The sequence below is a fragment of the Lolium perenne genome, chromosome 2 (assembly GCF_019359855.2).
Source record: "Lolium perenne isolate Kyuss_39 chromosome 2, Kyuss_2.0, whole genome shotgun sequence".
Classification (NCBI taxonomy): domain Eukaryota; kingdom Viridiplantae; phylum Streptophyta; class Magnoliopsida; order Poales; family Poaceae; genus Lolium; species Lolium perenne.
The window spans coordinates 200590533-200618387 of NC_067245.2; the positions used below are offsets into that span (position 1 = coordinate 200590533).

General features: G+C 44.1%; 3 protein-coding genes and 1 non-coding gene across 4 annotated transcripts in view; 1 reads left to right on the forward strand and 3 right to left on the reverse strand.

Annotated features, from left to right (window-relative positions):
* The window catches only part of LOC127324207 (MADS-box transcription factor 18-like), a 56846-nt gene extending 47025 nt beyond the window's left edge, over nucleotides 1–9821 (forward strand). The window contains exons 2-5 of the mRNA XM_071826413.1: nucleotides 7240–7318; nucleotides 7629–7693; nucleotides 7771–7870; nucleotides 9338–9821. Coding sequence (XP_071682514.1) covers nucleotides 7240–7318; nucleotides 7629–7693; nucleotides 7771–7870; nucleotides 9338–9427 — 334 coding nt within the window. The 3' untranslated portion in view covers nucleotides 9428–9821. The remainder of the gene's footprint in view (nucleotides 1–7239; nucleotides 7319–7628; nucleotides 7694–7770; nucleotides 7871–9337) is intronic.
* Nucleotides 9822–13904: 4083 nt separating this feature from the next.
* On the reverse strand, nucleotides 13905–13978 carry TRNAV-CAC (transfer RNA valine (anticodon CAC)). Its single transcript has one exon. It is a non-coding gene; the product is annotated as a tRNA-Val (tRNA).
* A 138-nt stretch (nucleotides 13979–14116) lies between these two features.
* On the reverse strand, nucleotides 14117–14640 carry LOC127324205 (uncharacterized). Its single transcript, XM_051352198.2, has one exon. The coding sequence runs from the start codon at nucleotides 14500–14502 to the stop codon at nucleotides 14293–14295; it is 210 nt and encodes a 69-aa protein (XP_051208158.1). The 5' UTR covers nucleotides 14503–14640; the 3' UTR covers nucleotides 14117–14292.
* A 4606-nt stretch (nucleotides 14641–19246) lies between these two features.
* On the reverse strand, nucleotides 19247–19636 carry LOC127324204 (uncharacterized). Its single transcript, XM_051352197.2, has one exon. The coding sequence runs from the start codon at nucleotides 19584–19586 to the stop codon at nucleotides 19377–19379; it is 210 nt and encodes a 69-aa protein (XP_051208157.1). The 5' UTR covers nucleotides 19587–19636; the 3' UTR covers nucleotides 19247–19376.
* Between the last annotated feature and the right edge of the window lie 8219 nt (nucleotides 19637–27855).

Genomic DNA, 27855 nt, shown 5'->3' on the forward strand with positions numbered 1-27855 from the left:
GGCAACAGCACATCCATAATCTTAGAGATTTCTGTCACTTCCCCAGATTCACGGAGACATGAACCCACTATCGAGCATAAATACTCCCTCTTGGAGTTACAAGCATCTACTTGGCCAGAGCATCTACTAGTAACGGAGAGCATGCAAGATCATAAACAACACATAGACATGAATTGATAATCAACATAACATAGTATTCTCTATTCATCGGATCCCAACAAACGCAACATATAGAATTACAGATAGATGATCTTGATCATGTTAGGCAGCTCACAAGACCCGACAATTAAGCACAATGGGGAGAAGACAACCATCTAGCTACTGCTATGGACCCATAGTCCAGGGGTAGACTACTCACTCATCACTCCGGAGGCGACCATGGCGGCGTAGAGTCCTCCGGGAGATGAATCCCCTCTCCGGCAGGGTGCCGGAGGCGATCTCCTGAATCCCCCGAGATGGGATTGGCGGCGGCGGCGTCTCTGGAAGGTTTTCCGTATCGTGGCTCTCGGTACTGGGGGTTTCGCGACGGAGGCTTTAAGTAGGCGGAAGGGCAGGTCAGGGGGCCACACGAGGGGCCCACACTATAGGTCGGCGCGGCCAGGGCTTGGGCCGCGCCGCCCTATAGTCTGGCCACCTCGTGGCCCCACTTCGTCTCCTCTTCGGTCTTCTGGAAGCTTCGTGGCAAAATAGGATCCTGGGCGTTGATTTCGTCCAATTCCGAGAATATTTCCTTACTAGGATTTCTGAAACCAAAAACAGCAGAAAACAAAGAATCGGCACTTCGGCATCTTGTTAATAGGTTAGTTCCAGAAAATGCACGAATATGACATAAAGTGTGCATAAAACATGTAGATATCATCAATAATGTGGCATGGAACACAAGAAATTATCGATACGTCGGAGACGTATCAAGGTGTCGTTTGCGTCGCTCTATACTAGTGAAGTCCAGTGTTGTCTACAAAATTGCCTCTTCATATCTTCATTTGAAGAGTCTCTCCAAAAATGTCTACCACTCTCTATATTCCACCAAAATATAGATTTTAGTTCTTCATAACTACGAAGCTCTTCTCTCTCAATCCCTTGGTCTTCCCATCTTCCCTTGGCATTCTCATCACTTGAATAGGAAGGAAACCTACATTTTTTGCCCCGTCCCCTTGTATCGCCTTGTTTCTCCTAGCGGTGTCGGTTCTCCATTAGTGTCTCTCTACCCTCTCTGCCTTTCATGTTCTCCACGTGTTGGCAGAAGGATGCAACCTTCTAGAGCTCCTCATCGGGCGTCGACCTCCTCACTTGGGATGTAGCGAGCAACAAAGAGATGAGCTCCTCGTCTCCTCACATGGCAGAATGAGGCGACATTGCCAACTCGCCGTGGTGACTTCGATGCAGCTTTTCCACTCGCTTTATCCGTCTGGCTTTGGTTTTGACTCAATCAATCCTCCTCTCCTCTCATATGCTTGATTGCAGTGGTGTAGCTGGAATGACATTGGACATCGTTGATCTGCTCACCGTGGGAGCCTCTGGGTAGATGTGGGAGGGAGGTCATTGCTCGAGCTGATCCATCTCTCGCTCTACAAAAGTGTTGCTCAAAGCATTTGCTTTGGTATCTTAATATTTTTGCCATGTCCTTTGTAGAGGTTGCTCGAACTTCCCTTTTTCCAAAATTTGCCAAGTTTCTATGGGCCGAGCGAGATGACAAGTCCACTGGACTTTCTCTAAGATGTTAACTACCCGCTTTCTTATTGTTAATGATGATAAAACTATTTGGAAATAGTATGCTTGCTAATAGTGCTATTTATGTGACATGTTTGAGTTTGAATATGTGCAACACCAACAAGATAATCATTTTTTTATAATGGCTAATGATTCGGTGGAAGCAATACCAAATGAGTAATGAATGTATGTGGTTGCATTCTGTGAAGCACATGTATTCACATGAAGACTTCTATTTCACAATGATTAACATAGGTAGCGACTGAGACTTTGTTTGGAACACATCACTGGGTTTTTATCCCACTATGTAGGTACACAAAGCATTTATGTGATTTGGGATTGTGGGAATAAGATATCAGTATGCATTAGTTAATCCCACATTACCATAGCCTAGATTTTCTCAGCGATCGAAACAATAGGCCAAGATCGTTGCTGCCTTGAAAATATTGAAAGACATCTTTATTGCCAACCAATGGTGTTTGGTAGGTCCAATGGCATGGAAATATGGAACTTCAGGTACAATATCTATTATTGATCTTCTCATAGTCTAAATGAATCTTTGTCTACATCAAGAGGTCAAACAACCATGAGGGTGCTACACGAATATGACATCTCCATATTGATAATTTCTAAATTTAGGAAGGATGGTGTACCATCAAACTTGAGTGAAGTTGCTCAAATTGTACTCCCAAGAAAAATCTGGTTTTATCCAAAATATTAATCTCATGTTTCAACTTTTAGATGATCACATATTTTTTCTACAGATTCTATGTTTTTACTTTCATGTTTAGATCTTCAACAAACATTGAGATGATGCAAAACCATGTTAAGGATCTTACAACTGAAATACATGGGAAAATCATCATTGTCTAAGTAGCCGCGACTGTTGTACCAAAATTGCTCCAGCTATTTTAAGTCATGTAGCGACTTAGTGAGTTTATACATGTTTTTTTCCTTTATATTCTGATCATAGCAAACCTATGTGATCAAGTAGCAGTAAAGATGTGGACACTACATATATTAACTACGAGAGGGGATTTGGTGACTAGGTGTATACGTGAGCACCCTCTAGGTGCCACACGATCTGCGTTGAGATCCGGTTATCGTCAATTGGATATGTTACCTTGACGTTGTCTTATCCATCGCTAAGCGTACTTGGCGTGGGTCCTACATGATTTGAAAGTGCATCTGGCCCACTATTTGAATTCAAAAAGGTTGGTCCTACGTGATTTGAAAGTGTTGTTAATGCTGATGTGGTTTGCTAACCCAACAATGATGGTAACAGTGGATTGCTAGATGTGACACGTGTCAACCAATAGATGCGTGCTCACGTATACACCCGGTCACCAGGCTTCTTTTGTATTAACTACATAGGTATGTGAGTTTCTACTACCACCATGTTACCGAAAAGTGATTCCACTCATGTGTGGACGACATGTTAAAAATATATGTGGCCATGTATATAAAAATAAAATACAAAGGTGTAACAAAATCATCCAACTTTAGGCCACACATGGCTATAGATTTTTGTGACATCTTTGAATTACGTAAGTGAATCGGCGAGCTTTCATAATTTTTTTAACGTGGAATTTAGATTCTTGGCTACCTACATTTGAGGTGGGAATGTCTCGAAGGTTCCAATTGATTTCATGACATTATTAATGGTACTTAATTAAAATGCTCCTAGTTTCTAAAAATGGTCCATGGTGAATATATATCATATTGTCCTGGGATAACTCTACATATTAGGATCTTAAGGTATTTATGATTGAAAAAATACAACTATTCCTCACATATAGATCCCATATTGCTATGAGGAAGCATTGATGTACGCTAGGGTGGTAGTATCAACATGTAACCAAATTATGACATGTAGGAGATACTTGTTGAATTTTTTAGTTACTAATTGTAGGCAAGTACTTTATATGCATAAAGTGACAATTGAGTAAAGACACAAAGTGTAAAATTGCATGACCTCAACATTAAGGTTTGTTAGTTACGATATAATACTAAGGATCATGTAGTGAGCTTGATTCTCTTCATATGGAATTTACCTAGACCAATTTGAGCTTGGACACATTGGGCATAGTGTTGAACTTCGATCCAAGCTATAGGGCCATACAATAAACAATGAAGCTATGTGAGGATAATTCTATTGAGTTGTCCATTGAATTGATTTAATTGTGTGTTCAAGATAATGATAATCTAATTTAATAATCTGTCTTGTTGTTAAGAGGCACACATTGGATCATCGTGTAGATATGTTTATTAGAACCATTTAACACCTCAAAGGTCTAGCTAATAGTTTGGAAGAGCCACATATCTTATATAGAATGTGTTTAAATAAGTTGAATGGTTCACCTTCGGTTTTAAGGAACGAGGGCCTTAAAGCTTTGATGTGTCACATGTATTACACATAAAATCTGGAGATTGGGAGAATTTAGCATCATTAAACCATGACTAATGTTCGTGTCAAGTTTGCAATGCACTGTCATCTTGAAAATACCTTAAACACAACATCTTCTAGGACGGAATTTGCTTGTTATGTTCGTTTCCTTGTTAAGAGGAGATAACCTTCTATAGTCATCCTAGGGATCAATATGCAAAACCATTACTTGATGAAGTATGGAGACAAAAAATGGATCATGATCAAGTATATTCTCTCTATTATGATGGTATTTATAATTAGCGGAAAGGACAAGCACGAGTTGCAAGTTTGGAGGTGTCCCTTCCGGACAGGTCCTTTTTGGCAAAGGTCGCATCTAATTTCTAATATTTCAGTTAAAACCCACTAACATGCGAACTCCTCACCAAAAATATATTACAAGTTGCCTTAAGATGAATGACTACAAGTGCTAAAGTCCTCCTACTCTATAGGCGAGCCTCTTTCCTGTGAATTTGCAAGCTCTGCGAAGGTGGATAGGATGTCCCTGTATCAAGCCATTCACATTCAATTGAGAATATTTCCATCTTTGTCTTGAAGTTTTTGGTGATTTCAAAAGGAGGGAAGAATGCACCAAACTCCTCCTTAATTAAGTAGGTTGTCCAAAATTCTAACATTGTCAGCCAAAAAAAAAATATTTGGTCATTCTTGGAGGTGTTGGCTTTAATAATCCCACGTACATGCCTTTTAGAGCATTTTCTACCTGATAATCGACCGTCACGGTGAAGAGTGTGGGCTATAGCGCTTCTCCTTGATGGAAGCCACAATTATGGATGCACGCACGACAATCTATTTAACAACACTCAAAGAAGGATGAAAGACAGGGGCATTGATATCTAGTTCCTCCAGGCCTCCAGCTTACCCTAGGTTCGGCAAAATTTTGAGGTATACACAGTTATGGAAGTACTCTAGTTGAGTTTGTTAGCGTGCACCTTTTCTTGATGGACGCTCTTTGATTAAGTTCCTTTTTATGGAAGTATAGTATTTGGACAATAGTGTTTCTAGCATCTCTAGGCAATCCACATACATTGCCTCTTGTGACTCGATAAGGCCAACATGTGAATAGAATCACTTAAAAGTCCTATACGTGGAGGCCAACACGTGAATAGAGTTAGTCAATAAGGCGTATACTTGGACAAAAGGAGTGCAAAGGACAATTTCATTGAATTGCAAAAGCCAAGACTTGAACCAAAGAACTATGATGTGATACTGATACCATGTTAAGTTTGATACACCAACCAAGAGAACAAAAAATCTGAACTAATGAAAAGAAGACGAGCAATATATACATAATGTAACAATAGGTCTATAACTTCTTTTGTGCCCCAGTGGATTTAAAGGCTCTTTTGATTCATAGGAGGCTAGACATATGGAGGCAAATTTTGGAATCCAAGGGGATTAGACTTCATAAAATTAAGACCGAGTATAGGAGATGCGATTTTAGTGATGTCGGGTGTAAAGACGGAGACGTTAGTTTAGAATGATAAATGGTGCCTAAAGAGACACCTTTCAATACTTGGGAATCAATGTTTGAAAATAATGGTGATGGCGATGAGGATGTTCGCCACATGCTCAAGATAGGTTGATGAAGTGGCGGCAAGCATGTGGAATCCTATGTGACAAGGTCTCATGAAAGTTAAAAAGGCAATAGGATGGCTATCAAACCCGTGATGTTGTATAGAGCAGAATGTTGGCCCACTAAAAACAACACATCTAACAAATAAGTGGTGCCGAGATGCGCATGCTACTACGATGATGAATGGTGTTTCAGGAGACCTCCTGAAACACCAGTTACTAGTGGTATTCTCAAGAGTATGGAAAATAGTAGGAAGGACAAAGGGCGACCAAAGTTAGCATGAGCAGAGACAGTAAAAAAAAGACTATGGATTGAAATGGACCTCTTAATGGTAGGGCATGAAAATCAGCAATCTATGTGTCAGAATTATAATTTTCTCATTCCTTCTTCTTTTCTCTATTCTTCTCCTTTCAGCTTTCTTGTAGTTATGTTGGGGTTTCATAAATAGCCTATCCCTTCATATCTAACCTATCCCAACATGCTTGAAAAAACCCATCGATGTTGTTGTTTGATCCATAGGATAGAGAAAATATATGACTAGGAGTAATTCTCTTTGATTGTGGAGAAGAAATTTACCAGGTCTAACCTAAAGCTTTTCTTCTATGAAGTTTACACTACATGATTTCTATGAGATTGTTTTCTATAGGATATGACCCTATCCCTATGACACACGGCTTCCGCAGAGAAACTCCCATAAGATCTCAATCATATGTAAATCTGTTGAAAATCCTATGAATCAAAAGAGCCTATAAATAGTGATATGCGTCCATTTGCAACAAACATCTGCAACCCATCGTAGAATGGAACATTTACCTTTTGCTGCCAAGGAAAGTAGAATTACATTAAATTGATGGTACATATCACAAATATAACCTAAATCTGCAATACATCCAATTCCAAGATACCACATAAACCAAAGCACAGGTTCTGACTTGGTACAAACGCAATAAAATCTGCACTGCCCATAATCCTATCTTGTGTGGAAGTCTTCATACCCCTTTTCGCGGCTATTTGTTACGACCAAATGGAATAACGGTCCGCCTTCTGAAGGGCTTGGGATGTAATTTCCAGTTGAGTGCAGGTGACTTCACATCTCTCCAGAAATGGTAACATCCTACGGGTAACAAGTAAACAACTGCAGGTGATCAAGGGTATGAGGAATTGAAAACTGGTGGCATACTGCCGATAACCAGCATGTTCCCAGTAAGACTGGATAGTGATGGTCTTTGCAGTTGTTCTCCAAACCTTTGTCAGCTCTGTATTATTAGAAGGTGTACAAAAGCTGATACTGTAAAACCAAAACAGAACAAAACCTACGCTGGCTAAGCACGGCGAAGAAACACAACTAAGGAAAACAAAACAAGAAACAGTACACCTAGCTAGGCGAGCATCAGTTTAGTTGTTATATTGTCCATCCTCGTAGTAGCTTTCCTGCCTCCTTTTTCTTAATGATATACTTGGTACATTTTATTCTGAATAACTTTTGCACATTTACAAAACTTTTTTGCAGTATGGAGAACATCATCAAACGTTATCAGAACCGGCCAGCAGCACAAAAAAGAGTACACGGCAGGAGCCTTCTTAAAGAGGTCACAAAGGACAGCACCAACATCATTAAACCACCATTTTAAGAGAGTTTTGTTGTATCCCCTCTACTGGACATCAAAAGTTATTTTTAGTGCTTTGATACAGATGATACAGATATCTTACTAAGAGCATATCAATGTAGTCTTGCTACAACAGTAACCATTTATTTTCTTTCTTTTCATTCATGATATAAGTTCTTAGAAATTTGGAAGTTGCATGGTGACGGTGTTGAATAAATGAGACATTATGCACATGTATGACATTTTGGTTTGAGAGTATTTTTAGTACTGCTAATGCTCATTTCTTTTCCAGAGAAGAAGTAAAGATTGTCAAGTTCCTGTAACAACAATAGATAGAAGGCCAAGCAATGATGACATGTAATAACTGAAATTTACTTCTGCACGTGGCAACTACAAATTGATCCAAAATGTTAACTAACATGAACCATCTGCAGGTCAATTGATGAATCAAGCATATCCCAGTTGACCATTGAACAGCTTAGCAAAATTGAAAGAGAACTGGAATATGCACTAAGGAATACAAAGGCAAGAAAGGTATGCACAGTGTGGTATAGTTGTACAGCAGTAATGGACATGAAAATAACTACATAAATATCTGTATGGAGTGTGATTCTTAATATGAATTTCATGTGATCAATGCTAAATAAAAAAGAAAATTTCAAATTCGTGGATACCCCAGTTGTTTAAAGCAAAGTTTAACCTTACCCTGTTGCTTTCAAAGACCCTGAGGTAACATGATACTTTATTTGAAATTCTTGAATAAGCATCCAAAGGAAAACTATGCAACGAAGTCTTTGAAAGTACATTTGGGTAGGAAGCTAATAAATGATCTACACAACAAACAAGTCATGGCTATCTCAGACAGGACTCCAAAGCATTTTCTTCCCGTTTCTGATTCTGTGCCATTTTTTCAGTTCGACAGATACTTATGTTCCATGAAAGCTAGGGTTGCTCATAGTCAAATTACTTAGCAGAACATGTAACATTGACAGGTCTGACATGGAACAGGGGTTTGACGCAACATGATAGTCACTTGTCGTTAATATAACACTACTCACGTCTTGAACTACCTTTATGAAAACATGCTCCATCATTCATAATATTACATGTTCATAGTACAACCTCCTATGTTATTGGTTCAACAGTTCGAAAGTTTTTTTTTTTGAGAAATCACAAATATAGATAAAAAATTATCGAGAAATCCAAAATTTACCCCTTTTGAAGGTATGATCCTGCTAAGCCCTCCACTGTCCGCGATGAATTTTCCTGTCTTACGGTGATATGGGAGTTGTGCCAACATAGTTTCCACTCTTAGTAAAGGGAGTGCGTTTGTAGCACTGTTAGGACAAAAATTCAAACAAAGCTCTGCCTCACGATTCTTGGTCAGTCACTTGTGACAGGAAGATGACTAGTCCTGTTTCTTTCAGTATCAATGCGCATTTCAGCTGGCTGCATTGCCAATTATTTTGGTTTGTTGTGGGTTTCTATCTTTTGGTGCTTTAAAACATTCTGAGTCGCAGTTCGATGCGCCCTCGGATTCATATTTTAATTCAACACACCTTATCCTGCGTGGATTTAGTTGAAGGCGGATAGGATCGTCGCAGTAAAAGAGAAGTTGAGTCCCAATATACAAACAAGAAGTTTCTAATTCATCTTTGCACTCAGTACTAGTTTTACCACATCCAACAGATGTGTCCATTCAGATCTCCTTTGGGATCATCAAGTTCACACTGTAGTCAAGCAGCAGCCAAGAGGCTATTATCTGTTCAGTTCTGTGTAATGAAGGAAACTTAATCAGAGAAATGCATGACTCAAATGTTCGTAATGCCTGCTATTGCTAGATGTCCACCTTTTTTCATGCTTGATGTGCTAAGGACCCAGCGACCTGCTACTCCGTGATTGAATTGTAATAGCAACGGAAAAGCAAGCAGTAGACGAATCTCAAAAACAGATGGAACAACTTACTCTGTACCTTGATTAGACCTTTCTACATGCCTGCAGGCTAAAGCGGTGCTCGATGAGAGCGACCTCATGAAGATGGTCTCCAGGACGGAGCAGGCAAGTAGATTGACCCATTCCAATTATTCATAACACTCGGTTTCGCTGCGTTGTTGATCTCTGACATTTACACAGAAGGAGGATGGAGGAAGGTATGAAACTGGAAGCCAGCAGAGAGATGGGGAGGTAGATTTGACGCTCAGCCTCCGCACTGGTATTCGTTGTGGCAGTGGTGGCTTACATAGGCACAAATTGCCAATAAACCTCAACCGGCTGTGAGCTCGTGAGAGCAGAGGCGTATCTAGTGGGGGTGACATGGCACCCCCTCCAATAATGCAAAATAGTTTATACCAATTATAATACACTAGGTATTTGCACAATTTAACACTATTTGTTGAAATTGTGATGGTAATTACACTAAAATATACTATCTGTGATGTAATCTTCACAAAATTTGGGTCCATTTATTACTCTCGAAAAAAAACTTTGGCACCCCCAATATTATCAACCTAGATCCACCACTGCGTGAGAGAACCATCCCAAGTGGCACCCTTGTTAGTGTTGCTGTGAGCATATATCTAATATGTTTCTGTGGTAAATGGTGTATTGGATGAAACTTAAAAGGCCACTTGCCTCCCCTTAAAATTGGGCTTGTAAAATCGCGAATACCAGGCACCGAAAAATCAGTTTCGCATGCATTTCGAGCTCATGCAGATCAGATCCCGTAAATACTAACCGATAAACTCAAAATCGAATTTCGCGAGAGAATTAAACAACGAGTTCATCGGTAGATCGAGTTCGTCGGTGCAATTCAACTATATACATAGATTTTACAAAAGCGGCGCGATAAAGTTAAATCTACGTGGCTGCTAACCTATTTTTACCAAAAAAAAGGCCCCAGGATACCTCACCGGGACCTTTAGGCGCGGCGGAGGCAGAGGACGGCAAGCTCTACTCGTCGTCGAGGACGACGAGCTCGTGCTTGACGGCAGCCTCCTTTTAGGTGGCCTCGAAGGCGTGTACCAGGCGGATGGTGTCGGCCTCCTTGCGCCTCCACCCCCGGCCGCCTCCGCCTCGGTGATGATGCGGGCCACCTCGATCATGGCCGCCTTCTCCTCGTCGTTGTGGATGTAGTCGCCGTTGCCGAACAGCCTCGCGGGCGCCTCCTCCTCGTCCGAGGTCACCTCGTCGTTGGATGGTGAAGGAGAGCGGCGGCGGCAGCGGTGACAACCGGAAGACGACCCCTTGCTAGAATTGGCGTACGGGGCAAGCTTCCCCGGCAGCACAAGGAACCAGTTGGTCCAGTGCCTTGCGGTGCGCTTCTGCGTGCCCTCGGAGTAGACCCATTTTGCGCGCTCCACTGTCTGCTGAATACTGGACCCCAATTCGGTCGCCCCCCCTGCCGGAACTACCGCCGTGAGGCATCTAGGGACCGGGATGGGTGAGGTGGTGCGGCGAATGCGGCGGAATCTCTCGCCGGAGTGTGGGCCCGACTGTGGCGGAGGGGAAGTAGGGTTTCTAAGCCGTACCCGCCGCATCAGCCATCAGCCTCTATATATACCGGCCGTACCGATGATTTCACGAGCCCCCGTGAAATGTTTATGGTCCAGGCCTCGAATACAGGATCTGATATGCGGCGCAAACCAAGTGGAACCGTTGATCTGCTGAAGTTGCTCTTACATCTCTCCAGATTTCACCATGAACATTAGTATTTTACAGAATATTTCTATTCTACTGATGATGTACTCTCTGTAAAGGCATAAATCTCTGAATCTCTGATAAAATCAAGCCTTTTTCTGTGTCATGAAGATATCTTCAGTATCAAGTTTGCTAGTCGGGTGAAATCAAATTAGTAAAATCCAGCAGAATTACTACAGTTCGTTTTTTTTAGTAACTTTATTACTGATGTTTGAGTTCTCAGGGAGACGAGGAGAGATGTAAAGGGTAATAAACATGTTTTCTGTCTGTTCAATCACATAATTTGCAATTCAGCGGATGGGGATCCATCGAATTCCAAATTTCCACACTCATCACCACTTGCGGAGATGTATGTGATCCATCTCTCCGGTCCTATGTTCCGGATTGTGCATGCTCGAAAGAACTCCTAGAAACTATAGATCATTTAATACTTCCAGGATGTGAACCAACATGGCCATATGGGGACTAGAGGTAACCCGTAGCTACACATCTACTGTATAGCAGAAGAAGAAGCAGCACGTTGTGAAGAAACCTTACACACCTTGCTCTGACGGGAAGATTTCCTTGCGGGCCGTTCCATTGCTCGAGGGCGCTCTCTTCTCCGATCGCGCGTCGGGCGGCGCCGGCGTTGCGTCCGTCGTTGGAGCGAGGAGGATTGGGACCGGACGAGAAGCACGGAGAGATTCTGTCCATTTCCCTGCCGCGTGTCCCAAGGCTCCGGCTGCAGCCGCCAGGTGTTCTTGGCACGCGCCGCCTGCACGGGGCCCGTGAAGCCCTGAACTGACGCCGCTCCAAACGTGGATCCTCTCGCGAGGTAAAAATGAGCGCGGTCGTTTGGATCTTGGATTGCTTGGACCCCGAATTTTCACGAAAAATAAGATAAAATCGTATTTTAAAATATTATACTATCAAAATCCCATAGATACTTTTCACATTTGTATACATTTTCATTAATAAGTATGCTCATTTGTGCGCTACACAAAAACTAAATGTGTGGAGGGGGCGTCCATTTCCCTAAAGGAGACCCCAAAACATTTAAATAGCACGAAATAAAAATTTACATTCAAATTTAATTATATTTTATAATTTTGAATGAGAACGGCTAGTTGATCTACCCTAGCCTACTCGCTTTCCTTCGGGGCGTTCGACAATCCCACCCCGTCGCCACCTCCCTCCCTCTTTCGCTCCTGGAGCCGTCGCATCCTCCGGGCTCGAGGAGCTAAGCATTCCACCACGTCCTTGAGAAGCCCCTGCCACTCGTCGGCGAAGAAGCAGCGGTCCGCCTCCTATATCGGCGCCCGTTGGATTGAGACGTTGATGTCACAGCGATGTTGCTCCTCGTTGGCTTCTTCGCGGGCACGAGCGTCGTCCTCGGTCTTCTTCAGCGACTCGAAGGACGCGAGGATGACCCTCTTCTACGTCGTCTTCTCCTCCGGGTTAGGCCCATCGTCTCTCCAGCCGTCGAGGTTGTCGTCGTCGTCCGCCTCCTCCGCGGCCGCTGCCTCCCGTTGCCTCTGCTCTGTGTTGAACGTCGTGTGGGTCGCCTCCTCCTACGCCGCCTCCAGGTACGCGTCATCCATGAACTGCATGTTCAACGCTGCGAGCTCCGGGTCCTCCTCGAGGACATCGTCGTCAACCTCGAAAAAACAAGTCGAGCTCGGGGACCTCGGGGATGTGGGCCAGGGGCAGAGGAGGCGGAGATGGATGCGGTGGTGAAGGTGCCTGGCAGTTGCTGGTGCGGCTCATCATTGCGTAGATGGACGCAACGCGACGAGACATGTTCTCGTGGAGGCGAAGGGAAGGATTGTCGGTGGTTGTGGTGGTGACAGCGAGCGGATGCGGCCTTTTACTGCCGATGGATGCGCGGGAAGAGTCAGAGAGAAAGCGCTGTAAGCGATGGAGAAGGCGCGAGAAGGCGACCGACGACAACGCGTGGAGGAGGCGCAACGCCGACGAAAAGTCTCGCCTGCTTTGCCTAGGAAACTATCGTCATCATTAAGGCAAAGTCGCACCGCTTCAGTTACTATCGCTGACGAGGTGGACCCACTAGTTGCCACGACGCTTTTAGTTGCGTTTGGCATCCCGAAGCGGGATAGGCTCTAGGCGCCGGACACCATATTGAACCACACTGGATAAAAGAAGGCTTTGAGCCGCGTGGTCAAGAATGGTCAAACGTCTGAAGCGCTCCAATTTTCTTTGACAGATGCGAGTGAAGATGCTCTTAAATCTTCTACAATTAGAAGGAGGTGATGTTTCAGCCACTTCACATCATAGCATCAATTTTGTTTAAACCCTCAGAAAGTTGATGGAAGCTCTCACTTATTATGTTTTCTCATTGCACATAACTCAAACTAAAATCGGAGAAGCAATTATTGAATCTTCAAGCCTTCGATGTTCATTTCTTTGTGAGGCTCCTTTTCGTTTCCGAAACTAAACTCGTGTAAGGCTTCTTTTCTATGAAATGGAGCTAGGAACAGATCCCTTTTCACCAAAAAAAGAAATAATTTCTTTGTGCAATGAATAAAGTCATTGTTGCGATGTGTACTTTGTTTAACTACTAAGACAAGTCCCTTAAATAACTTTCAAAATGGTTGATGTAGGCTCTACCGTTCTTAAGCTTCTTATAAGCTATTCATTTAGTGGTGCATCGGCTATGATACACATTATGAACTTGTATCTTCGTAATAATTTTATTTATTATGAAGCCCCTCACCCTTCCTCAGGAGTATTTGTCGATTTTATTTTTATACTTTGCAGCGTCCCCAAAGTAAAAAAAAAATGTTTGGAAAATGAAACAAATTGAAACGGACATTTTGCAACATGTACATGCACAATTATCAGTAAAATATAAATAAAGAGAAAAAAAATAATTTGTCTGAGCCCAGGTTCGAACTGGGGACCTTTAGTGTGTGAGACTAACGTGATAACCAACTACACCACCCAGACGATTTGCGAGATTACGTATTGGTGAAATAATTGTACCTTGTAGTAAAGCGCAATCAAATCTTCAACCTCAATCAATCCACGAACTCGCGGAACACACGGCAGAAGAAAAACAGGTAGAGGGTGAATCGAACGCAGGAGTTGAGGGCAACACGACATATGCAGCATCGCGGATCTTTACCGCCCGCCGATTACTCAAAGTTTATAACCAAATACACCGCGAAATCACAGTACAAGACCATACATACATAGTTCGATCAAGAACCAGCCAGATCTTTAGCCAAATAAATAAGTGTGGACGATCCCGAATCAGTGGGCTAGCCGACGTAGACGTGGACGCCGATGGCGATGAGGAAGATGGTGACGAGCGCGAAGTAGACGACGGCGTGGACGAGGATGGAGAGGCCGCTGGTGTGCAGGCTGCCGAACTCGGCCACCCGGCCGCGGCCCGGCAGCGTGCAGAGCAGCCCCGGCGTGAGCAGCACGAAGAGCACCGTCGCCACGATCACCGGGCCCCAGTCCGCCATTCCCCCTCCTCCAGCTCTCCTCCCTGTCTAAATCTCCAAAATTTTGAGCAGCTTTCTGGATCGGATTTGCTGGTGGGTGGGGTGTGCACTGGACTGGAGTGAGCAGAGTGGGGAAGTCGAGCGTTAATTAGTGCGGCTCCAGCGGGTTCGCAGTGGGGGAAAGCGTGCGGTGGGCTCCTCCAGATCGGCTCCCGATGGTAGGTGGACAGCTTTGGGGAATTATAGGGGCCCACACATCATTGGCGAGGCAGGGGCCCGATCTGGTGTTCATCGGAAAGGGCAATGGGTCCGTTCCGTTTCGTTCAGCAATACACTTTGGCTGTGCGTTGCGTGGCGTGGGCGCGGATGGAAGGAACCAGACGGAGGCCTCAAAAGAATGAGCGGTTGGAGTGCAGACACACGATACGAACGGCGCTGTATCAGCGTTCATGTCGCCTCGTCCAAAGGCAGTCTTCCTGCTCTCTCTTTTTCTTCCCCTAGATCTAGCCGTGTGTCTTTTGTTTTAGAGGAAAAACAAAATATATAAGAGGATTAATTAGTAACAGTTTTTTGTTTGTTTGGAGGAATAGTATTAAAAAACATTCCTACGAACACAGTTTTACAGTGTGTTTGGACCACTTTTTATAATTTCCACGATGATATAGGCAACAAAGGTCTTTATCAATATAATAATTATATTTCCATCAGTCTTAGAGGAGGTGAGGTACAAATTTCATGGAAAATTAATATTTGCGTCGGTATCTAATGAATATCCTTGCTTGCATATCTAACGAATCTAGGATTTTAGTCGGCATTTTCTCGGCCCCTACCTGCTCGCGTCCCACGCCTTCTCTCCGGTTTCCTTGCACAAGGCGTGCTTGCTCTCTCTCTCTCTCTCTCAAGATTGCATGCGGTTTGACATTAATTAGGCAAAGTCTCTTTTACAGTGCCCTGAAATAAATAATAGCCATCTATTTCTTCAAAGTAGCGTTGTAATTGTTGCTTAAATATTCTATGTAGTAGGTCTTTTTATGATGAGACAATAAATAAAACATGAGAGAGAATAGGGTTGTTTGCATATAAACTGATAAAATATACACAAGCTTCATGGTGGATAAATGTGAAATTTTATTTATTTATTACCTCTTGTTAAATGATTTAACGACATTATTAGTGTACTTGTCTGATTTTTTTGTTGGTTACTCACATTATTTTTTTCAATTAATTTACATTTGGAGTCATTAAAGAGTCATGTGCCACTGTAGAACAAAAAATTTAGAGCACTTCCAAGGTTCGACTTAAGCCACTTGCAATGCAAATTATCATATAATGCACTATGATACTAGGTGTGTTTGGTAATGGAATGAAGTGGAATGGAATGGAATGTCATGGTTTCATTCCACTGTAATGGAACAGTTCAATTGTTGTGTTTGGTTTGGACAAAACGGTAGAATGGAATGGTTCCATTTTGTGTTTGGTTGGGACAAAATAAGTGAAATGGAATGCCTAAAATTGGATTGAACTCGGCTCTTCCATACCAATGGTGAGGTTATCTCACACATACTCACAAGTAAAACTGCAAAAAAAAAAAGACAAACTTCAGCTCCTCTAATCTGATTAGTGTTGTAAAACTCAAGTAGACAGGGACCAGCCGCCACCGCGCCGGATTCCCGCCGTCGTCATGATCGATTTCCGCCACAGCCACGTGTTCGTGCCACCACCGCCATTGAGAGCCGGCGTCGAAGCCTCTAATCCCCACCGCCCCACCTGCGTGCTTGCTAGCCTCCTCCTTCTTACCGTACTATTGCTAGCACCGCCTTGACAGATTCTGGCTGCCGCTGGTTCATGTGGCCTCAATCGCGGTTGCTCGCTTGAGGGCCACTGCGCCCCTAGTTACAACTGCCAACCCTCCTAGCCAGGTACCAACGTTGCTGCGTAGCTACTTGGAGAGATGATGTAGAGCATGTGGAGAGACGACGGACACAAAAGGGAGAAACTAAAGGACAGAGAGGTTTTGGGTCGCGCGGGTTAGGATAAGCCAATTGTTTTGCTCGACTAGGTGATGATTAGCGAGCGGTTTCACCAGATTTCACTGATTCGATGGAACTAGTGCATTCTGAATAATAGAAATATATTCCCTTAGTTCTACAACCAAGCACATGAAATGGCTCCAAGAGTAGAACAGTTCCATTACATTCGGCTTGATTCCGTAACCAAACACATTCTAGAAGTGTCATAAGGTTTTCATTAGTAGCATTACAACACAAGTGACCCTCTAGTACTCCCTCGGTCTCAAATTATGTTGCCTATAAGTTTTAGTCAAAGTTAAACTTCACAAAAATTAACCTAGTATATAGCAAAAGTTATTATTATAATATGAAACTATATTTCACCGCGATTCTAATAATATTAATTTCATATTACATAAGTTTGTGTATTTTAATAAATAATAATTGATCAAACATTACCAAATTTGGAATTATGCCCAACATAAATTGGAACAAAGGGAGTATATGGCTTTTATTATATTTTCACAAAGTGTACGCCCCTCTCTGTTTCCCAAAATAAGACGTATACAGTTTAATTAAACTCAAACAATGTAAAAAATTGTCTAGGTTTATGAAAAATATTAACAATTATAATATAAAGTTAGTATTGTTGAATACATAATGAAGTGTATCTGCATATTTTAATTTTTATAGTATTATTAGAAAATTAAGGCGTGTGCAGTAGTTTTTCGATGGATCTCGTCGATGTTTGTGTTTGTTGATGTAGTTGCAAGTCGACTTGTTTAATCTATGGTTCATGGCAATAGTTATTAACTTATTATGTGTTGGTCCTTTGAACCTTAGCACGATAATTTCACATCCATGTACCACAACAAATTTTACTATGACAAAATTTACTCAGCTCAAAGTGGGAAGGAATGAGGACAGCTGTATGCCTTCGGTTTCCTCTAGTATTTATAGTTTTTCGCTAGGTGATCCAAAAATATATATTTATAATTTATTTTACTTTTAAAGCTTTTGTACTACACTTAATAATTATCAGTAGATCGCTAATTTTTCGTAAAAATAAATAAATAAATAGATTATCAATACATTGCACGGAAAAAGATTTTCATCACTTGCAATTTTAGCCCGTCTGCTGGAGGGCGCAATACAGCGTCTTTGTTGGAGTTGATGTAATAAGTAATCCAAGAATTTACATGTAATTTGTTTTATTTTAAAAAAATTATTACACTTCATAATTATCAATAGATTGGTGGATTTTTCGAAAAAATAAATAAATAGTCGAGGACACGAGATCGTTTCACAATCGAAACACCTATTACGCACGAGTTTAGACAACACAACATATGCAGCATCTCGGATCTTTGGCCCCCTCCAGGCGACGGGGGAGGGAAACCCTAGCCTCCCGCCGCCACCTCCCCACCTCCTCTGCCCGCCCCCTCGTCGCCTCCCGAGGCCGCCGCCGGCTAAGCCGTGCGCCGCCAAGGACGGGGGCGGCGAGGATCTATGCCTCTCGGGCCCCCGCATGGCCGTCTCGGAGGGAAGCCGTCATGCCGGTCCCGGAGGTCGCCGTCGTCCGCGCTGGCTCCGTGCGTGGCTCGCCGCCGTCCCCTCGTCGCGTCGGCGTCGTCCACGCGGTGGCCGTCTCTGCGCGCCGGCCCCGGCGGCGGGATGTTGGCCGGCTGCAGCCTTTGTCGCTCGGCGGCTCGTCCTCCGCCTCTGCGCGGCCCCTGCAGCCTTGGGGTGGCCGCGGTTTCCGCCGGGCACGGCGGCTGCACAGTGCGCCGCCGGCGCTCGCGCGCAGGGATCTGTTCGGCGGGCTCCTGCGGGCTCAGATGGGCCCCTGCGGGCTCAGATGGGCTCCTGCGGGCCCCGATGGACGCCTCCCAGCTCCGTTCTCTGTTTGGTGGACGGCTACAAGGCACCCTGCTCGGCGGGACACCTCTTCTGCCAGGGCCTACGTTGGGCCCGACGACAGACGACAGCGCTGACACTCCAGGCGAAAGCTTCGCACCATTGGTGCCGATGTTGGCGGTGCTTTTGGGTACCGTTTTCCCTGTTGAGGGCTTCATCGGGGAGCTTGGTCTCATGCTGTCGCGAGTTCTTGCGTTCTCCGGGTGAAAATCTATGCTCCTTGGAGCGGGCGGCGGCGACACACTGTGCCGTTACCTTCTTGAAGGCGCCGCTTTTGGAGTCCGTAGTCCTCGTGGTGCGGTAGATGTGTGGTTGTTGCGCTGCTTGGTTGCCTTGTCGTCGAGGGTGGTGGATGCCGGGGCGGCGGCCCCGGACGGTTGACGTGCGCCGAGGCGGCGGCCTCGGACGGTCTTGCAGCGATGACTCCATGGGGTGTGGTCATGGTCTTGCAAGGCTTGGGTGGCGTGTTCGTGCTACGTGGGTAGCGAGCTCGTCGGCCCGGCCTACGCGACGGGGTGGTCGGTGTGGTCGGCAGAGTCGGGCGGCGGCCCCGGATCTTTTGGCGCGGCGTTCGTGGTCTGCGGGTGGTCGCCTTGGTAGCTTGGGCTACAGGTCGTCCACGCCGTGCGGCGTTGCGGCTCGCCTCCGAGCAGGGGACGTCGGAGTAGCGGCTCCGGGTTTGGTGGTGTGTGTTTGGTCGTCGGTGGTCTCGTTTCGTGTGGGCGAGGAGGCCCTGACTTTTGTGCGGTTTTTCCGGCCGGTTTCCCTCATAAACTTGGCCACTCTGTATGGTTTTTGGGCCCGGTTTCCCTGATTAACTGAGCCAAATCTTCTTCTATTAATATATCGAGCAGCTCACCTGCCGAATTCTCAAAAAAAGTTTACAAGCAAAGACCGTACATAGCCCAACAGTCAGCCAGATCTCGAGCTAGATGCAAGTGGGGAAGAGCTCGAATCGGTCGATCGATGCTAGCCAGCGTAGACGTGGACGCCGATGGCGATGAGGAAGATGGTGACGAGCGCGAAGTAGAGGACGGCGTGGACGAGTATGGAGAGGCCGCTGGTGTGCATGCTCCCGAACTCCGCCACCCGGCCGCGCCCCGGCAGCGTGCACAGCAGCCCCGGCGTGAGCAGCACGAAGAGCACCGTCGCCACGATCACCGGGCCCCAGTCCGCCATTTTCCCCTCCCCCGAATTCTGAACAGCTTCTGGATCGGATTTGCTGGAACTCTCTGGGAAGCGCACTGGACTGGAGTGAGCAGAGGAAGCCACGCATTAATTTGTACTCCAGCTGGTGGGCAGGGTGGGGGAAGGCTTGCAGGTGGGCTCCAGCTCAGTTCCCAATAGTGGGTAGTACTAGCTGATATACGCATGACACGTGGGGCAGATGGGAAGGGATAAGGGGCCCGTACGTCATTGCCGTGTGTATCTGGAGGGGCAAAGAATCCGTGCTCGTTGAGGAAACCCTTCGCTGCGGGTTGCGTGTCGTGGCAACGGATGGAAGGAACCAGAAAGAGCGTCTCGGACTCTCGGGTGTCCCCATCCCACGCCCCACGAGAGAAAAAAAACGGACGGTGAGACAGCAACGGTGTCTCTGGTTGCATATGAAGCTTTCATTTGAAATGTATTTTATATATATTTAAAAATGTTAAAATAGATATAAAAAAATATCTCCTGTATATGTTGATATGTTACATACTTACAAAGTTGCTTCAGAAAAACCCGACATGTTTTATGACATGTGTGAAAAAGACAAATTTTGGTGCTAAAATAGTTCATTTCTTGAGATTTTTTTTTTTTTTGTTTTTTTACACAAGGCATAAAAAATATCGGTTTTATGCGAAACTTTATCTGCGCACATAGAACATGCCCCTCTACATGCGGATTTTCTTAACTTTTTCAAATATACTCTATACATACCGACCATATGCATCAGAGACCAGTTTTGAGTTTCCACATTGAGACTACCTTTTTCAAACGGGAGAACTGTGAGACTGGAGGCTCACGATACAGAAGGCGTTGGATCGGGGTTCTTGTCGCCCCTTCAGGGCCCTTTCTTCCCCGGCTTGGCGTTTTGTACTAAATCTAGAAATGAATTGATGTTTTGCTTTAAGAATTGTTCATAAGGAGTGTATTCTTATCTTTACAGTGCATTTTAAAAAGAAAATTTGCTTCTCTCTTGTCAGACGCGAATCAAGCTAAATCATATTCAATACACAACCTCCTTATTTTTTAAATGACCTTAGTTCATTAAAGTGGGGAATTAAAAAGAAAAAAAATGGTGAGTGACACCTTCTCAATACACTTTCTTCCCCACCTGGTGATTTATCATAAAAATTTATACGTCCATTTGTTTGTGGCCGGATGGAGGAGATGAAATACAAGTTTGAGAAAATACAAGTACCACGAGAAAATACAAGTACCACGTGTATGTGTGTAAATCATGTAGAAATATATCTATTCATGCTAATATTATCACATAAATTATTAAGTAAAAAAATTGGAATGATTTACTTTCTAAACGTTGATTAAACCGATCAGTGGTCCATCTTCACTCATCTCCACGAGGATTTCAAAATGTATTTCTATGTGTTTCAAATACGGAAATTCAATTTGAAACATGGGAGCGTATGCTCCTGCCACCGGAAAAACATTTTAAATTGTTTAAAAAAATCAAACAAAAAATTTCTCACTTACGTATCAACATTTTACGTGCGCACATAGAGTCTTGCGAAAAACCGACATTATTTTTGACTTGTGTAAAAAAGACAAATAAAACGTCTCGTACACAATTTTTTTTACAGAAAAATTTGTCTTTTTTACGGATGACACTCAAAATGTCGGTTTTCTATGAAACCACTTTTTGAACGTGTAAAATTTCAAGATGTATCTACTAAATTTTGTGTTCAAATTTTTCAACATTTTAAAAGTGCATTTAAAACGAAGTTTAAAACCGGGAGCATATGCTCCCAGGTGCCAAAACGCCACTCCGCCTTTTATTGTTACCAGACTAAGAGATACTGAGATATAAGTTAAAAAAATTGAAATATAAATAAAAATAACGTATTGCTATGTTAATGATAGTTATAAATAAAAATAAAAATAAATGTCAACATAGGATCTATTTTCAAAGATCTCCCAACTAGTCGACTATGAAACAAAGATATTTGAAGAGATACTGAGATAGAAGTTACAAAATTTGAAATATTGACCGAATCTTGGAGATGTAATCGCATATTCATTAGAGGAGTGAGTCACCACACTATAATCCCCGCATGCACCGTGGCACGTAGTCTGGTCCTAGATTTTTTTTCGTGACACCATTTAGTTATTTGGTTCAAAACAAAAAAAATGAAACCGTGTCTAGGAGGAACTAGACACTTTTTGATATAGTAGAAACGGGACTTGGCGTACAATTCCGAAATTCGTCCCAGACAGGAATCGAACCCGGTCGTTAGGGTGCGCCACTACGACCCCAATCCCTGGGCTAAGCCCACGTCATCTATTTGGTTCAAAATAGAAAATACAAGAAACAGTCTTATGAACTTAACTAGTTTTACAATATGTTTAGATCTCTTGTTATGATTTCAATGAATACATAGAGGGCCAAGGTTTTTACCAGTATAATAATCACTTAAGTGCACCACACTGTTGGAGATATGCCCAAGAGGCAATAATAAAAAGGTTATTATAATATCTTTGAGTTTATGATAATGTTTACATACCATGCTATAATTGTATTAACCGAAACATTGATACATGTGTGTTATGTGAACAACAAGGAGTCCCTAGTAAGTCTCTTGTATAACTAGCTTGTTGATTAATAGATGATCATCGTTTCATGATCATGAACATTGGATGTTATTAATAACAAGGTTATGTCATTATGTGAATGATATAATGGACACACCCAATTAAGCGTAGCATAAGATCACGTCATTAAGTTATTTGCTATAAGCTTTCGATACATAGTTACCTAGTCCTTATGACCATGAGATCATGTAAATCACTTATACCGGAAAGGTACTTTGATTACATCAAACGCCACTGCGTAAATGGGTGGTTATAAAGGTGGGATTAAGTATCCGGAAAGTATGAGTTGAGGCATATGGATCAATAGTGGGATTTGTCCATCCCGATGACGGATAGATATACTCTGGGCCCTCTAGGTGGAATGTCGTCTAATGTCTTGCAAGCATATGAATAAGTTCATAAGAGACCACATACCACGGTACGAGTAAAGAGTACTTGTCAGGAGACGAGGTTGAACAAGGTATAGAGTGATACCGATGATCAAACCTCGGACAAGTAAAATATCGCGTGACAAAGGGAATTGGTATCGTATGTGAATGGTTCATTCGATCACTGAAGTCATCGTTGAATATGTGGGAGCCATTATGGATCTCCAGATCCCGCTATTGGTTATTGGTTGGAGAGAGTACTCAACCATGTCCACATAGTTCGCGAACCGTAGGGTGACACACTTAAGGTTTGATGTTGAAATGGTAGAACTTGAATATGGAATGGAGTTCGAAGTTTTGTTCGAAGTCCCGGATGGGATCCCGGACATCACGAGGAGTTCCGAAATGGTCCGGAGAATAAGATTCATATATAGGAAGTCATATTCCAAGTTTGGAAATGATCCGGTGCATTTATGGCAGGTTCTAGAAGGTTCTAGAAAAGTCCGGAAGAATGGTACTATGGAAGGTGGCCGGCCAGCCCTAAGGGGAAGGAATCCCAGGTGGATTCCACCCATGGTGGCCGGCCACCCCACCTAAGGAAAAGGTGGGAGTCCCACCTTGGGTAGGACTCCCTCCTTGAGTAGGTTTCCCACCTTTGGGAAGTTTTGGTGTTGGGGTCTTATTCGAAGACTTGGACAACAACTCTTGGGGCTTCCACCTATATAATGAGGGGCATAGGGGAGGGGGCCGGCCACCACAGAGCCATAGCTTGGCCGCACCCCTTGAGGCCGGCCACCCCCTCTCCCAAACCCTAGCCGCCCCCTCTCTCCTCCACCTCTCCCGCACGCTTAGCGAAGCTCCGCCGGCGTTCTCCATCACCACCGCCACCACGCCGTCGTGCTGCCGGATTCAAGGAGGAGCTACTACTTCCGCTGCCCGCTGGAACGGGGAGAAGGACGTCGTCTTCATCAACACCGAACGTGTGACTGAGTACGGAGGATTATAGAATCGAGAAAATTATAGAATCGAGAGGCTCGAATTTGAAGTCGTGGATTTTCCGTCGCAGTACCACGCTCTGTTGGGACGACCAGCATATGCTAGATTTATGGCGGTGCCACACTATACATACCTGTTGTGGAGGATGCCTGGACCAAAGGGACCAATCACAGTAAAAGGAAGCTTTGCCTTAGCCGATAAGTGCGACAAGGATTTCCACCGGTTGTCAGAAACTTTCGGGATGCAAGCTGAGTACTTGGCGTCAAAAAGCATGACTGATTACGACGTACTGCCTGACGTTGGAAGGCCAAACAAAGAATCAACTTTCAGTACTGAGAAAAATTCAAAAGAGGTGCAGATTCACCCGACAGACCCGAAAAAGACGACATCTATCGCAAACGACATGGATATCGCATAGGAAAGCGCGCTCGTCGAGTTCCTCCGTGAGCACTGGAAAATCTTCGCATGGTGTCCAGCTGACATGCCAGGAGTACCCAGGGAACTTGCCGAGCACCACCTAAACTTGGATCCACTAGCGAGACCAATTAAACAACCTTTACGGCGTTTTTCGGAACCAAACCGCAAAGCCATGCTGTCAGAAATCAATCGACTACAAGAAGCTGGTTTTATCAAAGAGATATTCACAGAAGCCACATGGGTAGCAAATCTGTCTTTGGTGCCGAAGAAAAACACTAAGGTCCTTCGCATGTGCGTCGACTTTACGTGTCTCAATAAACATTGCCCAAAGGATCACTTTCCCCTCCCGAGGATCGATCAAATTATCGACTCCACGGCTGGATGTGAACGTCTTTCCTTCCTGGATGCATATTCTGGTTATAACCAGATCAGATTGAAAGAAGAAGATGAAGTAAAGACCGCGTTTATTACACCTTACGGCGTGTTTTGCTACAGAACAATGCCCTTCGGTCTAAAAAATGCGGGAGCAACATATCAGAGAATGATGCAGAAGTGTTTGGCGACACAGATCGGAAAAAACGTACAAGTATACATCGACGATGTCGTCATAACGTCAAAAAAGGGGACAACACTGATCGAGGATCTCAAAGAAACTTTTGATAACCTCGACAAATTCTGCCTGAAGCTGAACCCGACGAAGTGTTCCTTTGGCGTCCCAAACAGGAGAACTTCTGGGGTTTCTAGTCTCAAAGAAGAGGGATTGAAGCAAATCCCGACAAAATACAAGCTATCGTAACAATGAGGAAGCCAACAAAGTTGAAGGAGATACAACAGCTAATCAAGCGAGTCGCAGCTTTGAGCAGATTCGTCGCTAGGCTGGGTGAAAAAGCGTTACCATTTTACGCTTTGATAAAGCAAGGAGATAAATTCCAGTGGAACGAAGAAGCCGACAGAGCTTTCGAGGATTTGAAGCGCACAATCTCGACACCACCAATTTTGGTGGCGCCAAAAGAAAGGGAACCTCTCCTGCTGTATATCGCAGCCACGCCCCAAGTGGTGAGCACGGTGCTAGTTGTTGAAAGGGAAGAACAAGGAAAACTCCACGGCGTGCAGAGGCCAGTATACTTCGTTAGCGAAGTTTTATCGCCCTCAAAACAAAGGTATCCTCAGTACCAAAAGATAGCATATGGAGTGTTCACGACAGCACGAAAATTGCGCCACTATTTTTCGGCACATCCGATCATAGTGGTCAATGAAGCTCCCTTGTCAAATATCTTGAACAACCCGAAGCTACGGGTCGTGTCTCCCTTTGGGGAATAGAACTTTCCCCTCGGGACATCACGTATGAAAAAAGAAAAGCAATCAAGTCGCAAATACTGCCGGACTTCATTGCAGAGTGGATGGAGTTGCAAAATACAGGACCTCCAGACTTGTCGAGAACCTGGACCATGAACTTTGACGGGTCCAAAAGACTAGAAGGAGTCTGGCGCAGAGTAGTACTCATATCACCTGAAGGCGATAAGTTAAAGTACATCCTTCGGATGACGTTCCCTAACGCATCTAACAATGAAGCAGAATATGAGGCTCTCATACACGGGATGAAGATGGCGAAAGCCATGTGCAACTCGACTAAAAATCTTTGGCGACTCACAGTTGGTGGCTCAGCAAGTTATGAACCAATGTGACGCAGTCAATGATAGCATGATGGCATACAAGGAGGTGTACAACGAGCTCGAGAAGTTGTTCGATGGATGCGAAGTAAATCATATTAGTAGATTGAGCAACGACGAAGCCGACGTTCTTGCAAACATCGGGTCGCAATGCCTTGCAGTCCCGCCAGGTGTATTCTGGGAAGAGATAACAGAGAGTTCCACCAAATCAACAAAATCAAAAAAGAAGGAGAAGAAACCCTCGGGGGCTACCAAGGAAAAGCAAGAAGAAGAAGAAGAAGATCAGGACCTGGTCATGAGGATACAGACACCGGGGATGCAGCCGTCCATATCATACATCCTCGGAAAGAAATACCCGACGATCCGGTTGAGGCAAGGCGAGTAATTCGACGCTCCAAAGCTTTCACGGTGGTCAAAGGAGAACTGTATAAGCGAAGTATTTCAGGCGTCTTGCAAAGGTGTGTTACACCCGAAGAAGGAAGAATAATTCGAAGGACGTACACGAAGGAATATGTGGCCACCACGCGAGTAGTCGAGCTATTGCAGCCAAGGTCTTTCGGGCAGGATTCTCTTGGTTGACAGCAATCGAGGACGCCAAGGACATAGTAAGAACTTGCGACGCGTGTCAAAGGTTTGCCGCAAAACCTCACTCTCCGGCAGAGCTAGCACCAATACCATTGTCATGGCCCTTTGCTCAATGGGGACTCGATATGGTAGGCAAGTTACACAAATCCTGGCCAGAGGAAAGGAGTATATGCTAGTAGTCGTCGATAAATTTACAAAGTGGATAGAAGCGAAGCCGATAAATTCACCAGACGGAGCATCCGCAGTAAAATTCATAAAAGGCCTCGTTTTCAGATTTGGAGTGCCCCACAGCATCGTCACAGACAACGGCAGTAACTTCACATCCCACGAATTCAAAGATTATTGCGAAGAGGTGGGTATCAAGTTGCACTTTGCGTCAGTTGCACATCCTCAAACCAATGGGCAAGTCGAGAAAGCCAATGGTATAATCTGCAATGGCATCAAGAAACGCTTGTTAGGACCACTGGAAAAAGCTCGACATACCTGGCCAGAAGAACTACCAAGTGTGTTGTGGAGCATCCGAACAACATCAAACACAGCAACACAGGAAACTCCGTTTTTCTTGGTTCATGGAGCAGAAGCAGTACTACCAATCGAGATAGAGCGCAACTCTCCACGTGTCGTCGAATATGACGAAGAAGTGTCGAGAAAAGCACTAGAAGACGACGTGGACGCACTTGATGAAGCCCGAGACGAAGTATTGTCTCGGGTAACCAAATACCAACAGGACTTGAAGAATTACCACAGTCGACGTTTGCGACCAAGATCTTTTCAGGTGGGAGACCTAGTTCTTCGGCTCACGCAAAAAAGTCATGAAAAACTCGAGTCACCATGGCTTGGCCCTTACATTGTCACGGAAGTAATCGGAGGAGGAGCATACAGGATAAAGGACAAGAAGACAGGGTGGAGGAGCCAAACCCCTGGAACGTGGCGCAACTCAGGCGGTTCTACGCCTAGAGTCGAAATATAGTCCTTGTAAAACTTCAATATACTGAAACGCCCGCGAGTTTTCAGAACGCACTCTTTTCCTTTTTCGGGGCACCGAGTGGGGCCGGAGAAGGTTTTTAATGAGGCGGGCTCGCGGTGCTGCAATATAATAAAGATAGTGTCAATATACCTTTCTCTTTATCGACATGTTCAAAGTCTTCGCTCCGACGAATTTCAATATAGTCCATCAAAAAAGAAAAAACCTTGCCTTGGTATTAAAATACCTCGTGAGTCAGTACAAAATAGTACTCAATAAAGAAGCTCGGGGGCTCACATTCGCCATAAATATATAAATGCCTTGGTTCAAAACCTCGCAAATATATAAATACAGTAAAGAGTCACCGAAACACTCGGGGGCTAGACGAACAGAGAAATATAATGATTACTTTACAATATAGTCATGGATTACAAAGAAGAAGTATCTACAAGAGGAAAATAACTAGTCTTGATTCAATATGTCATCAAGAGTAACTCTGTTTTCTTCAGGAGCAGCACCAAGAAAATCGGCATAATGGCCATCGGCAAAAAAGTCGGCGTCCATCCGAAGAAGGTCCTCAATCATTTCTTCGGCTATAGGCGTAACCTTCGTGTTAATCCTGTCAACACCAACTC

What these genes read in the sequence shown, in the direction of transcription:
- LOC127324205 (XM_051352198.2), bottom strand. Translation starts at nt 14,502, where the DNA reads ATGGCGGACTGGGGCCCGGTGATCGTGGCGACGGTGCTCTTCGTGCTG.
- LOC127324204 (XM_051352197.2), bottom strand. Translation starts at nt 19,586, where the DNA reads ATGGCGGACTGGGGCCCGGTGATCGTGGCGACGGTGCTCTTCGTGCTG.